Genomic DNA, 17121 nt, shown 5'->3' with positions numbered 1-17121 from the left:
CAGCGGTACGCTGGACAAGCGGCCCTCTTTTGCTTCATCTCCCGTCGTCACCTCAGTCTCTACCCGGTCCCGATAACAATCCATGGATCACCCAGTGGTGATCAGCATTTCTTTGCAATCTTCTGAATTTCTTCACATTCCAATTGAATCAATGAATTTATTTTCAGAGTAACAAGCCGCAAAAATACAAGCTGTTGCTGTGCATAGTAGTTTGTTTTCAATGGACACTTTTGACTTGTGTGCCTGTGCAGTTGTTTGACTGGCGGCATACACCACACAGATATTAACGCCCATCTAACACACACACACACACACACACACACACACACACACACACACACACACACACACACACACACACACACACTCAAACAAACACCTTCCCCTGTGATAGTATTGGTTGAGTGTTGTCTGCTGCAGAACACAATGCACAATAACAATCTGCAAAGAATTGACACCACAGAAAGTAAACAACGATAGAGCGAGGGATAAATGTATGAAAAAAAATTGTACGATACTTTAAGCTTGGAGGAAACAATCAGTAGATAGCTGCTTTGCTGACTCAAATTTAGCACTGGTAAAACTAATAAATAAAACGACTGATCAAAGATCATTGGCGATAGGATTAAAAATTCATTCTTCTTTTTCCTTCTTTATCCTTGATTACCCAGGGGTCAGCAAACGTGCAACTGTGTACAAAAAAACTATGTGACGATATTTCTACCCAACCGATGTGTTGCAACACTGGTCGTTGAGAGTCATTAGGTAACCAAACCCCCCAATTCCAACCCTTAATGCCGAGTGCCAAGCAGGAAGGCAACAGACAAAAATGTAATGCTATCTTATGACTCAGCCAAGGTGAGGAACCAGCAACCTCCCATTCTCGAGGCAGACGCAGGCGCCTTAATCCAAGGCCACCAAGCAAGTAGGATCAAAAAGTCATCATTAGGAGTAAGTGCTGTGCCATTTCCGAAATATGTTTCCACCATATTCTTGTGAGTTGACACAACCTCAAACCCCCCCAAAAAATGGTTTAGCTAGCACTGCCTCTCAATTTGAATCAATTCCCTCTTTAGTTTGACCCAATCTGGGTGATGAAACGCGTCAACCCGTGGATCCATCCCGAGTGAAGACAATCCGCTCTTCAAAAAAGGCTTTTCTGCTTGTATCGCACACCGTTCAGGACCTCTTGACGCATTCCACTTCACCTCTCCGCATGTTTTTTTCCACACGGAGAGCTTTGAAACTCCTCTCAGTGACGACTATCGTGAGGCCGCTTCAGAGCTTTTTCATCTACGGTCACCTTCAACGTCTGGCTTCAGCGATCCAAGCCCTCAGCACCCAAAAGAAATGAGCGTGCTGTAAAAAGATGGCTGCTCTTTCAGTTTTTTCAGCTCAACCGCTTTGGAAAATTAATTAGATCTGATTGAAAAATGTTACGCTTTTCACATTCACTTTCTCTGTAAACCTTTATTAATAAAAGGAAATTGAAAAACAACAGAGTGGTTAGAAGGCAGCCAAACTGCGTTTTCAGTGGTGCCCCTACGATCCGGGCCGTTAAGGGACCTGTGAACCAAACGTGCATTGTGATACGCAACAACTGTATAGTCAACAACACAGAATCCCTCTAAACATATAGCAATATTGACTGGTTTCTTCATTTTCCTCATGCTGAGGTTTTAGAATTTTTCCCTGCTCTCATGTAGTTTTCTGATCAGGGAATGGCGTAATGGTAGTTTGTTGCCCATACTGCCCTTTGGGACTGCTTGTGATTAAGGGCTATACAAATAATCATGACCTGACTAAATTAAAGAAAAAGTTTGATGTTAAAGAAGGATTACACCGCCTGTGACGTTTATTATTCAAGCCTGCCAATCAAAAATGGTGTAAATACGATGATAATATTTGATGAGCCAATAGAACCACGGTCGGGAGCCTCTGACTCAGAGCCATTAAAGCAAAATAAAGCCACACCATATATTTTAAAATAAAATTAAATTCTCTAGACAAAAAATCTTCAGCACATTTTATATCACAGTGTGACGTTTGATGAGTTGATTGAATCTATAGAATAATAATGCCAGAGCCTGTGTCACAGATCAACAAATATGCACTTAAAATGTCTTTTTCTCGCAGTTACTTAATATCGTCGTAATTGAAGTCTTCAAGAGAAGGTGCAAACAGAGTCCTTCAGTAAAAATGTCACAAAATACAGCAAGCAGGAAGGATGGGGATGTATTTCAAAGAGTGCACTATTTGTGCAGACATCCACCCACTCCTATCACTCCTCCAATCAAATTGCTTTGCTGGGGTTAACCGGGTGTCTCAGTTTGTTCTTATACATGTTCGACTGACTTGAACAGAACTTATCAATGAAATTTTAGACCATAAGGTCCTAAAAAAGCTATAGTATTGGCCTCAGCCATATATATTTATTCACCCATAATGAATGAATGAATTAATGCGACTTTCGAACATGACAAAACAAAAACAAAACAACAAATCATAAAAAAACACAAAAGAACACAAACAATGTTATAGTACATGTTCGAAAGGGAGTAGAGAGAAGCAAATGCTTATTAAATCCAACCCCTTTGACTTGATTAATAATTGTGTCCCATAGTTAGCACTTCTGTGTATTTACAAACAAATAACACCTCTTGACACATTGGCTCTGTGGATACAAAGTTTCTTCATTAGCATCACTATATATAATAATTATAATTACCATTATATTAATATAATAATAATAATAATAACAATGTTGATTTGCTTACATCTACCTTTTGCTATTTAATTCAGACGCCATTTTCTTCCTCACTGTACTTTGCCAATATTGTTTTTTTGTATCTGGACTTGACCAGATGAATACTTGCACATTTTTTAAGCTCCTCCTGTAATTTGTTCCAGAATTTAACTCCACATACAGACACACACATACTTTTCCTGGTAGTTCTCACCGGTTGGATTATAAAGTTACTATACAATGAAAATTTACCATGCCAGATTTCACTATAAGACGCCTTCGGGTTTGACACGATGACAAAAGGCTGAGGATCGATCCCACAAGCTTTGGCTTGAAAGGCAAACAAGTACTTGTGGGTGCTAATGTAGATATGAGAAGGATCGGACAAGAAGACAATAGAAGCAAAAATGAGTTGAAGCTAGGCTAGGTGGGCCCTAACAAGAATTCAAATTCCCTGTAAAATGTGCTTCTTGTTGGCCCAAAAAGTTTAATTGTTGCCATGGTCACACCAAGTGAGTATGCCTGCTGCCAAAAAGCAATGTGCCTGCTGCGTTGGCGTTTTTCATTTTCCAAAAGTCCACTCACCGTTTGTTTGATGTCCGGAATGCCGATGCGGAAGACCATCATAGCGATGTGGGCGTCCTCGGGGGGCGGTGGCCCAGTGCCGGATGTACGCTCTTTCTGCCTCCGCTGCTGCTGATTGGCCGGCTGATGGTGCGGGGGATTGGTTGAGTAGGGATTGGTGTTATGTCCCAGGTTTGTGGTTCTTCTGGCGCCCTTCACGGGCTGCCTCGTCCCCTCATTCCTGATGCCCCCTCGCCGGACATTCTCCACGTCCTCGTCCTCCAGTTCACCGTTCTCTTCTTCTCCGCCCTCGTCCTGCTCATGCCCCCCCATATCCTCCTCCTCTTCTTCTTCTTCCTCCTCTTCTTCCTCATCCTCCGCCCCTGGGTACGGGTGTCTGCTGTTTCCCAGCATCCTCCGGTGATCCTCGTCGCTGGACAGCGGGCTGAAGGGCATGGTCATGGCGACAACGAAGGCCGCTCCAACGGCAACGCCGTCATTCCTGAGCTGACGTCTAATGAAAGATGAAAAAAATCAATACGGAGTATGCCAAAAAAAAAAAAAAGTACAAACACTGTTGTAATGGGCAAAATGTGCAGCGGACAAAATTGTCACCAAAAACAAAAAAGTTTGGACACTACAGTGTTACCTCTTTACAGAGGTCTAATTTGTTTTAAGACCGTGCTTGTAGCTCCAACTGCTCGTATAACAAGCAAATTTTTCTGATATGAAATAATCAAAAACAAATTGGTCTGCTCCCATCCTTCCAAAATCATTCAAGTGAACCCTACATAGCTATAAAACTCATCTTATTTATCACTAAAACACACCCAAATGGTAATGAAACATTAAAATACAGTAGTCAGATAAAAAAAGATGATATTAACAAAATAACCAATCTGTTCACGATGTCCGGTGTTCAGCCGGAACGTCCTACCCTCTAGAGGCATCCTACCATTGGCAGATCTGACAGCCCCGTCAGCTGAAACGTACTTTAAAACTGTGAAAGAGTACCGTAAATTCCGGATTATAAGCCGCTACTTTTTTCCCAAACCTTCAACCCTGTGACTTATTTAGTGATCCGGCCAATTTATGTAATTTTTCTAACAGCCGCCAGCGGCGCTCGAGTACAAAAGGTAAGATTTAAACCGGTGCAATATATGCGCCAAGGAAGACTGCAACTTCTAAGCTTGTGCACAAATTAAATAGCGTAGACATATCCTCATCATGCAAATTGCAAAAAGAAAGGCACATGACATAGCTTTCAAGCTAAAAGCAAACGAGCAGTCCGATAAGGAAGGAAACAGAGCTACTGCACGTAAACTTCACTTTGCGAGCGTGTTGCTAGCGTGTTTTTGAATAAGGGAGCATGGGACGACTTCTATATGACAAAGTCTCTTTCCCATACTGGGGAAGACAACTTTGATGACGTCAGTTATGAGGAGGAAGATGAGGACGGTTTACCGTGGGTTCTGCAAGTACGGTATGTTTGTTTTAACAGACCCGTTTACTGTGTTGCGAGCGTGTTGCTAGTAGCATTTTGCTACCCTTCACAGGCACGGTTTGGGATGAAAGTTATAATATTATAATTAAAGCTTTGAAAACTCTCTCGGTGTACCGTCTTTCTTTGTAAATATGTGAAACTGATGTATAATATGTGTTTGCACCTGTATATTTTGTAATGTATTTATTTGAGACACTTATTCTGATGTGTTTTGCGAATTAAAAAAGAGAGGCGGAGCCAACACAGGGTGATGGGAAGTGGGGTAAAGGTGAGTGAGACCTGTTGTCGCGACAATAGTGGATCTATACTTTTCCCACCCTTTCCTTTGGAAATATAGACTTTTTTTCCTTGGATTAGTTTCAACGGGTACCCGGACTCTGCAGGTCTGCATCAAACCTTAACTACCGGTATCATTTTCTGCTCATTTTGCTGGCTGTGGTTTTTGGACTGTGTACTTTATATTCAGTTACAATCGCGGGACTAGGAGCCGGGTTTGGGCTAATTTTGTGATTGTTTTACATGTTTTAATGTGGGCGCATGCGGCTTATATACAGGTGCGGCTTGTGTAAGTGCAAAATCGTTTTTTCTCTTAAAATATGGTGGGTGCGGCTTATAATCAGGTGCGCTCTAAAGTCCAGAATTTTCGGTAAATAAGACCAAATAAAAACGAAAAACGTAAGTACTCATCTCTTTTAACTGATGGTATCACCTCTTTCAAAGACATGTATGATAGCTGGGACGAAAACTTGCACATTTCCTGGGATATCACTATCAGCCATGTTCACATACGTGCATGTGTAAAAACAGTCAGAGGGGGAGGAAGCGGGGGGGCAATATAATCTGTTTTCCCCGTATTTGTGAATTTCCCTGCGGGGATGAATAAAGTATCTATCTATCTATCTATCTTTAAATACATTATTTGATCATTTCAAACTGAGTACGCTGTATAATTTTTTTTTACACCATTTCAACTCCCATCCAATTCGTCTCGGTCACTGGTAACAGAGGACAACCTCACTGTAGATTGCCGATATCGTCGCTGTATTCTACACAGTCAGTCCAGATGTGAGTAAATAGGTGCCGAGTTGTGTTTATAAGGTTTATTATCGCTTAATAAGAAGGACCTGCAATCATCTATATGGGGAGCAATTCGTGTAGGTTGATTTGTAATGAGATTGAGAGACTGATGATGAAACGTAAGCACTTACTGTACACTTAAAATTAAAATTATTGTAACTTTAAATGAACATGAAAAAAACTTACAGCACTTTTTTTTTTTACCTGTATTAGTTTGCATGCGCAAGCAGGACGAGCTGATGCTGGCGGTAAGCAGTCTCAAGTGGTAGGCTCTGGGACTACACGTAAACAGGATTTTCATTCATATAGCCAGTAAGATTTTTGTTGCAAAAAACTCGAGGTGCTTGCATAAAGAGGTACCACTGTATTTATAACGGTACTATACAGAGTGTCGATCCTGTAACCCCAGCAGAACACATTCTTTAATATAACAGAATAGTGGTGTGCAGTTTCAGAATGTATCAAATTGCACTCATTTTCGGACTTACTCATGAAAATTAAATCATACCAATCAAAATGAAATAAAACTAACAACGGAGTTAGAACAAGTAGCTCCAAGTTCGCAACTATTTCCCACCAGAAATAAAATAAGGCAATCAAAAGATCAAAGTAGGCATGCTAATCTCTCCCTGATAATCTGGCCGGCTTCCATCTTTTCTTTTTCCAACCTTCCCCTGGGACTCGGTTGCACCGCGAGGTCAAATCGTTAGCAAGATCACTCATCTCAGTGGAATTTTAAAAAGCATTCTCACACCACTATACCTTCAGTTATAGAGCCAGGGAAAATGTAAGAAAACATCTTTGTCAAAGACAATAGTGAGTTCCAAGAGGAACAAGGTGGGAGATTTATGTCTCTGTTTAAACCACTTTACAATGCATCACAAATACCCATTCACACACTGTATACATTATACAGATTCATTTAGATCAGATTCAACTCATTTTTAACTACTTCACCGTTATGTTTTCCTTCTCAATATGAAAATACAACAATAAAATGTTTGCACTCAATTCTATTGCTCTCAAGTTATTTCTGCTACTGTATTTCATCCGAGCAAATATTGTGTTTCAACTTAAGGTTTAATCAGACTCTTCCAATGACATTCCGAAAATAGAAATACTTAAAAAGCACCTTTGATTGAAGGGTGAAACACACCCAGCAATTTAGAGATCATTTGGCCAATTAGCACCAATTAAACCCTTATCATTTTCTACTTAGATCGGACAGCTGAGAAGCAAAAGCTTGATATCAGAAAATAACTTTTATGAAAAAGCATAGGAATGTCCCTTTGTACAAAAAGGGGAGTCCAACTTTACTGAGCGCAATCCATCTGGTATCTCAAAAAAATGGGACCTCCATGAAAACACGGCTCATGAAGCTCAAAACTATTTACAAGATTTCAAACCGATGTGTTACATGTTCAAGGGGTGGATTTATATGGGGGTATGCAGGAACTGAGGCAGTGTGCTCAAAATAAGGGTGGTGTTTATTAACAAAACAGGAACAAAGTGACCAACAAACAAGGGGGCACAAAACAAATGACATGTCCAATCAAAATCAAAGGTTTCAAAGTCCAAACCAGGGACAAAGACAGAAACCGTAAATAGAAAAAGCAAGTAACAAAGTAACAAACTGAACAGTGGGCAGTTAATCACTAACAAAATGTCCAAACAAGACACCTTAAACAAAAGAAAACAAACTTGGCAGCGGAAATGGAAATAACCAAATTGAACAAGTGGGAATAAAGCAACTAACAAACTGCCTAAACCAGAAACAAATACCAAACCTGATGCAGCCATGACAGTAGAAATAAATATAACCCAACCATAAGTACTGTCCAAAATGTCAGTGTAAGGGTTCGGGATAATTGGGAACAGGTGTGTGGCGATTGGACACACCTGTGCCCAGTTGCAAGCCTGGTTGGCGCCCTCTAATGGAAGGAGGTGTACTAGACCCAAACCAGATTTTTATATCAAAATTGTTCTACCTTATTCAGTTTTTTGACAAAAGTTAACATTATACAAAGTGATTTGGAATCATTGTATTAACCAGAGAATGGAAATCAGGACTGAGCCATTTGCCTAAAAACTAAAATTTCAATTTGATCAGTGATTCCAGGTAATTACTATTCTAATCGATTTTAAACCATAAAATAAATCTAACCTAAAAAAAATGCATTTAAACATTTTTAATTACAAATAATCATCATGCGCAAAAGGTTTCAATACAATAACCAATTCCATTACATTTTAGCATGTATTACTTATGTGCAAAATAAAGCGATTAATACATTCTGCCTAACTACAATTTAATAATTAGAATTCATTGTAAAAAGTTTATTTGTCCAGTTAAAAGCCTCACCTAGCATTTTGCCTACTCTTGGAAATACTCTTTGTAGTCATCTCCAGTGTCAAGTGATTCAAATTAAACTCATAAATTCCTTCCCTCAATTTCACCATTTAGGTTTTTAAAGTGACCCTAAAACTCTTTTTGGTGATAGTAATGAGTGGAGAGGTGTTGTGAAAGGATAGTGGGATGTTTGGACACATTCTAAAGGATGGGCAGGGCACTTCTATGATGCGGCAGGGGTAAACCAGTGAAAGCTGTCGGGCCCTGCTGTTGAACAGAAGAGTGTTTTGTGTCACGCTGGCCCGAGTGACATGGCCACTTTCTTGTGTCCCGTTTCATCTGGAGGGGCAAAAGCATGACCAACCTGGGTACTGAGGTGCTTAACTTGTTTGGGTGTTTGAGTTGGCCATGGTCATATTTTTCGTGCTTTTTGCTACTTTTTCCTTTTTTCTTTTCTTTGTTTTTGTGTATGTGTTTGTCTTGCTGTCGGTCACCCCTCTCGAGGGATATGACCAGGGTAGATAGATAGACAGATAGGTTTTTTAAATGGTGAATCAACCAAATGAATGAATTTGTTTCCTTGTCCTAGGAATGTTACATTTCAGTTTGTTTACATCTTTCTCTTCAAACTCCAAGGTCAGAACAGGGATAATTCAAGTGGGGTTATTTTGATTGCTCACCTTCTAGAAAGCAGCATTAGCTCAGATTAGCAAGAAGAGTCGCTGCCATCAATCAGGGAAATCAATCAGCTCGCGCAGAAAAAACATCAAAGCACCCAAGGACAAAATGTGACATTTAGCCTCTTTTTATTCCCGTTCCACACAAACGCATCATCAAGCTTTGCTCTGCCCTGCTGTCTATCTAGGACACTTGTATAGATAGAGCTTCTCCTTGCCTCAGTCCCCAGGACATTTGAATGGGAAACTTCAGCAGAACACATTGGCCCACTTTACCGCCATGGAAAAGTAGAGCAGCCAATTTGCCTGGCTGTTTGTTTGACATTGTCGCACAAGTGTTGGCACACAAAAAAACAAAACAAAAAAGGCCAGTTTTGTGATTGGGTGTGTGGCGCATGAGTGTATACACATATATTTTCCAGGCCATACAAACCGGGTCACCTGAGAGGTTATGTAAGTCGTAGGACATCACGTAATTGTTCGTGTGGGACCCCTGGGATAGAGAAATCATCCTACATAGGGACATTCCTCTAATGTGGCGACCGTAGATTTCAAAAACTTCAAAATCAAACACTTGATTGAACGAATTAAATTAAACAATTTCCGTATTTTTCAGTCTTATGGTGGACCTAAAAACCTCAAATTGGCCCGAAATTTAAACATGTGCCGGAAAATATGGCAGAATAAATTGGAAATGCACGGTTACAATTAAATGATATTGCATATGGTAACTGTTCTGCCTTTGAGAAACATGGTCTTCGAGTGTCCTCGTGCGCTTACTATTCTCATTGCAAATCCACTTTTGTTGTAGCTTTGGACCATAACTGTCTAAAAGTATGAAACGTATTTTGAATCAGAATCATTTTTATTATTGTGTTGCTATGACAAAATTAGAGTTGCACTCCAGTTGGCAGTGTATACAGTAGACATATTCACCTTCAATATAAAGAATTAACATCTAAAATAAAAACTATACTATTCTTCTTTGAACTAGGGTTGCACTTAAAACCGTACAGCACTTCAAACCAGGATATTGCACTTAAAACTGTGTTCAAAATCTGTAATTTAATATGCTGATTCCTTTGGGAAGAGCTATCGCTCTGTTCATTCAGGCTTTGTGTGCTCTAAACTGTCAGCTTGATGGTAACAGTTCGAAAAGGCGGTTGATGGGTTGTAAAGGTTTATTAGGTTATGTTTAGCGAGAGCAGGCAATGTCCTCGAGGCTGGGCAGAGGGCAGCCAGTGATCTTTTGGGCAGTGTTCATAATCCTAAGTGATTACTTGCGTAAAGATTTTTTGGTTTATTGTAACGAATGTTTGTGTATAGTTTGCAAGCTGACAGGACTTTTTCCTCCTTTTTTTTTGTTATGTTTTTAGGTTGACAGTGACCGTTCAAGATTAATGGTTAAGGCCATAGTCTGAAAAAACAGCAACTAAAGAAAATCTGGGTATTCAGGACATTGTTCACTAGCTGTCCATCTGGCGAAAAAGAGGATACTTTGGAATGAGGACAGCACAGAAACAATTTATGGACAAATTATTTTTTTCTACTGGCTAAGGGGGGTTATATAGTTATATGGCCTTATAATCTGCTGTGGAGAATACAGTAGGTTTTTTTGTAAGTATAAGTGTCTCCCTTATTTAAATTTTGTGATTTTTTTTGGGTGTTCTGTATTTTCCCTTATTGTTTTTAAAAGGTCTTGATCAATATTTTGCCCATGTTCATTTTACAAGTTTGCATAACTATTTTGACGTAGAGTCGTATAGCGCTCATGCTGCTAACTACAATGTTTCCCTTCATCCATCCATCGATTTCCTGCGCCGCTTACCCTCAGCAAGGTCGCAGGGGTGCTGGAACCCATTCCAACCGACTTCGGGCAGGGGACACCCAGAACTGATTGCCAGCCAGTCACAGGGTACTGTTTCTGTACATTCCATTAAATTAGAAATCATGAGCGTAGGCCTCCATCAGTGCCGCATGGTGTCCCGCAAGCTCCTCTCTACGGACCTTGACTCATCTGAATCATCCTGATTATAAACCTACAAAAACTCAACGTCTCATCGGAGTCACCTCGAATCCCACCGCACCAAATTCATCAGAGGCGAGCGTGGGTCTCAAAGTACACAAAGATGCCTGAGAAGACTTTTTAAAATGTATGGCTTTCATTATTTGAAACTGTCAGATGCACCTTGTCATTATTGTGGAATTCATTTTGCAGAATTTAGTATATAAAAGACACCAGACAGACTCCTAGAATAAAGGTTTTCCCCGTCAACTAACCCAAGGTGGCAGTGTAGGCTAGGACCCCGTCACTCCACACAAGACATTAAGCAAAACAATTAAGCCATTAAGAGGACCACCACACAGCTTAGTACAAGACATTTGAAACGAGGAAGGAATCAAGAGCTAACTTAGCTAAAGCTAGTGCGAGCGGGAAGGGCAAAAGGAGCAGAGATGATGCAATTGATGGCATTCGACTTGAGCTCGCGCTACAATCTGCCAAATTGTAAAAACTTTTCGGATGCCACGATACTGGATTTGTTGTCATGTTCACATAGGTGGACCCAAACACAGGAAAGCCAAAATCGCCTTGTTTTGAAACCACTTTATGTGGAAAAAATTAGGGTCAAAATGAGCTTTTGTTAAAATGGGACACAGGCTCTGACATTATTCTTATTGCATACATTTTATAAAATTATATGCTGTCTCTCAGTGAAATCAAATGTTTTGAAAAAATAGATTTTGTCTAGAGAGCTGATTTGGCGGTTTTGCAGAATTTGGTCATAAAATATATGTTATGGCTCTCCCTAAAAAAAAAAATATTAAGCAAAACAATTAAGCCATTAAGAGGACCACCACACCGCTGAGTACAAGGCATTTGAAATCAGGAAGGAATCAAAGTCTAACTTAGCTAAAGCTAGTGCGAGCGGGAAGGGCAATGGTGGACCCTCAGTTCTGCTTATGAGCAGCAAAAGGAGCAGAGATGATGCAATTGATGGCATTCGACTTGAGCTCGCGCCACAATCTGCCAAATTGCCAAATCTATACGGATGCCACGTTACTGGATTTGTTGTCATGTTCACATAGGTGGACCCCAAAACAGGAAAGACAAAATCGGGGATGGCTGAAGGTCCTTGTCCTTTCCCGCGGGAAAAGGGGCCAGAAGCGACCGAGTGACCTTTTTGACGCTGGGACAGGAACTTTATCGCCGCTAGGACAGAGACCCGAAGTGGCCGAGGGACTCTCCTATCCCCGCCAAGACAAGATACAGAGGCAGCCGGGGGACTTTCTCCTAGCCGCCGGGACAGTGATTCAGAAGCTGCCTGCAGGGTTATTTGGTGGTCGGATCATTCTCATTGTCATCCTGGATGCCATATCTATGTCACTTTCATCCTGCCTTCTGTTACCATATCAGGTTTAGTTTTTGTTTACGGTTTGGATACTTTTCTAGTTGTTTTAGGAACTGGTTTGTTTTTGTTCGTTCTTGTTTTTTTGTGAATAAATACCATACTTTCTTTCGCACACCTGCCAGCATTGTGGCTTCTCTGCATTTAGGTACACCTTCCCAATCATTACCTTTGTTTAGAAAAGTCAAATGCAGACAAAACCATCGGTATGAGAGGGTCTTAGGGGGGTTGTTCCCCCCAACTGAAGGCTTGAGCTCTGTTTATTGTGGGTAATGATACTTGTTCACTTGAAATCATTGCAGTACCTCCGGGAACGGTGCATTCGCAATGATCGCAGCAAAGCTTTAGGCTAGGACCTTAGCTTGGCCTTTTGGCTGAGAGTAAGTGTCCCGGCTCCTAGGCTTTGTAGCGTATTATGAACTGACCGATAACGGATAATGGATAATGAATAACGAAGATAGATCGATAACCCTTAAACACCCCCCCCCCCCCTTGAGTCTGGCCACAGGTCAGAATGTAGAGCATGCTGGGAGCCAATGCAAAGAAAGTGAGCATATGATGTGAGATTATTGTCTGATCTGAATTTTTTTTTTCATTCCTTCTTCCTTTTTTGCAACAATGCATTCTATAAGATCTGAGGCAAATAGACATTTTTAACAAGTAAATCCATAAAATTGATCGGACATGATACAACCGAACAATGGCACAACTAGAACAAGCGAGAGCCTCCACCCAGCTCTTCACTCCAGGGCGGCAGTAGCTCTGGAGGTAAAGCGCTGGTCTTCAGCTCAAGAGGTCTTGGGTCCGATTCCCGGTTCCTCTGTGTTATATGTCAAAGAGTCCTTGGGCAAGACACTGAATGAGCAGGTAGTTGCCTTTCATGACTGAGGCTGCTATTGGTATGAGAGTGTAAATGGGTAAGCGTGAAGCACATCATAAAGCGCTTTGACATGAAAAGTGCTTTATAAATTTAGATTATTTACATTTACATTCAATCATGTGCATCATCTTGTAGTTTGGTTGGGGATGACGCCAACTGTTTGTTGTGAGTTCCCGGACCCAGCTGACAAACGAGAGACTGTGTGAACCAACATTAAGCCCATACCATATCCTTTACGGTACATGACCCAATTTAAGGTTTTTAAAGATGTATTTAAAGGCTTCAAAGAGATGGTAAAAGGACGTTTTCTGGAAATATAGAAAAAAAATGCACTTAAGCCCGGCGCAATTACAAAAAAAGTGAATCACAAAACATGGACCTTTGGAACCCCAAAGACAATAAATAAAAAATAACATCTAGTAATTATAAAACATCGACTTCTTGCTTGGTTTTACCACACACACCCCACAGCTTGTTACTCCTGCCCTCGAATCCACAGATGAAAGTGTCCCAATCCCCAAAGGAAGCAATGACGTCACCCCAGTCTACAGAGAGCTACTGTACAATCGCTTGCAAATGGTCTAGTAATTAATTAGCTCTGCCTCTGCGGGACTCAGGCAGGGTTGGGCGCGCTTCGGCCGCTGGTGCGCAAACTCACCACCGGCACCCGATGGTCGGCCTGCGGGTATGCTTGGTGTGGGCCGAGCTCATCCATAAGTGAACAGTGACGGGTGTATCTGCTGGCCGTGAGGCTGCTTGAACATACGCCGCGCTGTGAAATATTAACGCCTGACGCAGACAAAAAGGAGGACAATGAGGAATTTGGTTGCATTTTTCTTTCTCTGTCATAGAATCCAGTTTGTTCTACTACAACAGGGGTTGGGAACCAATGGCTCATGAGTCCGATAGGGCTCTTTTCATGAGAACATATGGCTCCGAGATAAAACTCTAGTGTTGCATTTCTTCTATGGCATTCCAATTAGAATCTGGTGCATCCATGACCGACATAGAGCCAGTTACAAGGGTGGTTCGGTCTAGTATATGAAGGGCACAATCCCAACTTCAGTTTACAGTGAAGGTGTCACACCAACAGACCCCTTTTTGGCAGTACGTTGGTAAGGAATCCTTTATATGGGAGCTCATTAAACAATGTTTGTTCAGTGTTGAGACCCTTTATGATGAAAACTCACAGAACAAACTGTAACACCGAGCGCACATACTCACTTCTCTCTGCTTCACCTTGTTTTGAAACCACTATTTGTGGAAAAAAATTAAGGTCAAAATGAGCCTTAACGATCTTAAGTAACTGCGGGAGCGAGACAAGTTTAAAGTGGTATATAGCTTTTGTTAAAATGGGACATAGGCGCTGACATTATTCTTCTTGCATACGTTTTATAAAACTATATACTGTCACTCAGTGAAATAAAATGTTTTGAAAAAATAGATTTTGTCTAGAGAGCTGGTTTGGCGGTTTTGCAGAATTTGGTCTTAAAATATATGGTATGGTTCTCCCTAAAAAAATTGGGGAATGAATAATAGGGAACCTTGTTTGTATTCCTTGTTGACTGTCTTTTGGGTAAACAGGTTACTTGACGTAACTTGTCAGGCCAGACATTTGTTCTACTTCCCAAGTGCCAGCTATAACAGCAACTTAACAGCAATGTGTCTCTTCCTGAGGCTAGCTGCCAACTATCTGTACACTTCTTAGAACAATATGTTTTTTCTAAGAAGCAAAAAAACCCTGAAAAACGTATTTTTTTATTTAGCCTTAGGTATATTCAGAACTAACTTTAGCAGTATGTCAACAAAGGCTGTTGATTCTGCACACAAAGACCTCTCAAACCCAGCCATAAACTGGTTGAAGTTCACAATGTCGGGGTATCTCACACCAGCCTCTAACTTTATGTCTCTACTCCAGACGCTTTTCTCCAGAACAACTGGGTCCTTTTTGTCGATCAGCAAACACTTGTCTTCGTAATATTGCCTGGAAAATTTGTAAAATTACAGCCTGTATCCAACCAGATCTTTGCTAGCCATTATTTTAAAGCTTAATCACAATAATAAGCAACAAGGTAAGAAGGAAAAGATACATATAACCATCACATAAGGATGTAGATCACGTAATCGTAACTACAGTATGTATTGCAAACCACTGAAATGTTCCTGCAGTTAAACAGATTTTTCATTCTTACCAAAACTTCTCTAATATTTCACGTAGAGGCGAAAGCCCACAAAGGTACCCAGTGCAGGTGGATACAGTACTTGGAATAAATAATAATGAAAAAAGTTAAAGTTTACCATTCGTATTGTGTTTGTTGTAGCACCTCTCAATCATACATTTACTAGTAATGTCCACAACAAGTTTCACTAATAAACCCATGAGCAATAACAACACTAGGAGTGCAAATTATCACTGCAGGAAGAAGGCCTACCCCTTCCTTTGGTTTCGTCATCATCATCATAAAGTTCTCAATACATAAATAAACAAACACCCCCAGGTGCCCACTGTTGCTGGCGCAGGAAGACAAACGCATGACAAGCGCTCTGGAGGACGAGGAGGAGGAAGAAGAAAGAAAATAATGAAAATAACTCCTCGAAGTGTTGAATCAGTGAATGCCGGGAGGAGAGAAGATCAATACATCCCATTAAGCAGATTTTCTATCTAATAGGACCCTCCAAACATTAGTTGCGTGGGCGGTTTTTCCAATGCAAAATTATTGAATTGGGAAAAATGTCTTAAAAGGTCCTATGATCAACTCTATCCGAACATGTCAAGCGAAGGGGGTAAGGCGATAGATGCTTAAAAATAATTACTGAAAAGGAGAACATGTAGAGAAAGTGGTACACAGTAAACCAGTGTTAATTTAACACTCTGTAGATACAGAAAATATGTTAACTGAGGTAGTGTTAAAAGTTTTTTCTTTAAGTGTTTAACAAACACTTAGTATCCTACAGGGTTGGTACACCTTTTCATGGCCGAATTCAAGCACTTTCCAAGGACTTTCAAAGCCAGTTTTCCATTCCTCTCAGTACAATTTAAAAAAAATCTGGTGTGAACCATTTATTTAGTAGAGCCAAAAATACAGACGCTCCCCTACTTACGACCATACGACTTACGTGAAACGGATGATATGAACATTTTTTTTAGCATGTCGAAAAACATCCGCACATTGCTGCAAGTTAGACTTTTTATTTTGTGAACCTTTTCTCGAGTACAGGACATTACTGTAGTGCTTCTTTCCACCGCTACCGGCATGAGGCGCTGTGAGGGGTCACCCAGCATCTGTGTGTAAACATACTATACTGTATCTCCAGCGCGCTAAGAACTTTGACTTTTTTATCGTTTAATATCTTGCGCATCCATCCACTATGGCTCGAACCTGCAACCTCCCAGTCTCGGGGTGGGCGCCTCCCGCAAGGCCACTGAGCTGTGTAGAAGAGGCGAGCCGTTTCTTTTGAAATGAAAGTGGGATAGGAAAGCTTGATGCAGTTGAGAAAATGGTCGGAACGCTTTTTTCTGCCACTTTTTACAATGGAGGAGGACCTCTTGAAGAGCATCTTCCAAAAGTAAGTTAAACTCAACTTTATTTATCTTTCTAGAGCATATTATTTTATGAAATATGTATTTTTTAGTCCAAAACATTAAAGGTTACTCATATATACCTTAAACATACAAAATATTGCACTGAAGCAACTTACGAACAAATTCTAATAACGAACAATCGTTTGTGAATAGGGCAGCGTCTGTATACAGTATATTTGATTTACAGATGTGATTTTAATCTTTCGTGTGCATTTATAAATACATTGTGAATATATTTGTTCTCCCCCCATAAAGGTGTTGGGTAAAAATGACAACAATCTAGAGCTTACATTTTCAGTAGCAGGAAGTTCTTCCCAATACTATTTACTACTG

The 17121-nt window shown here is 40.5% G+C and overlaps 1 protein-coding gene across 5 annotated transcripts in view; it reads right to left on the bottom strand.

Annotated features, from left to right (window-relative positions):
- Window positions 1-17121, bottom strand: part of shank1 (SH3 and multiple ankyrin repeat domains 1) — a 112781-nt gene that overhangs the window by 78171 nt on the left and 17489 nt on the right. For 4 of the 5 annotated variants that reach the window (XM_088339672.1, XM_088339690.1, XM_088339681.1 and 1 more), the window contains exon 2: window positions 3332-3824. In XM_088339672.1, the coding sequence (XP_088195798.1) occupies window positions 3332-3772 (441 nt within the window). In that variant the 5' untranslated portion in view covers window positions 3773-3824. Of the gene's footprint in view, window positions 1-3331; window positions 3825-17121 lie in introns of those variants that run through there. The other variant, XM_088339706.1, reaches the window with a different exon arrangement.

This window comes from Urocampus carinirostris, chromosome 1 (assembly GCF_059441175.1).
Source record: "Urocampus carinirostris isolate Australia breed hairy pipefish chromosome 1, RoL_Ucar_1.0, whole genome shotgun sequence".
Classification (NCBI taxonomy): Eukaryota; Metazoa; Chordata; class Actinopteri; order Syngnathiformes; family Syngnathidae; genus Urocampus; species Urocampus carinirostris.
Note: the sequence above shows the minus strand (reverse complement) of the source record. Positions and strands in the feature narration are given on the sequence as shown.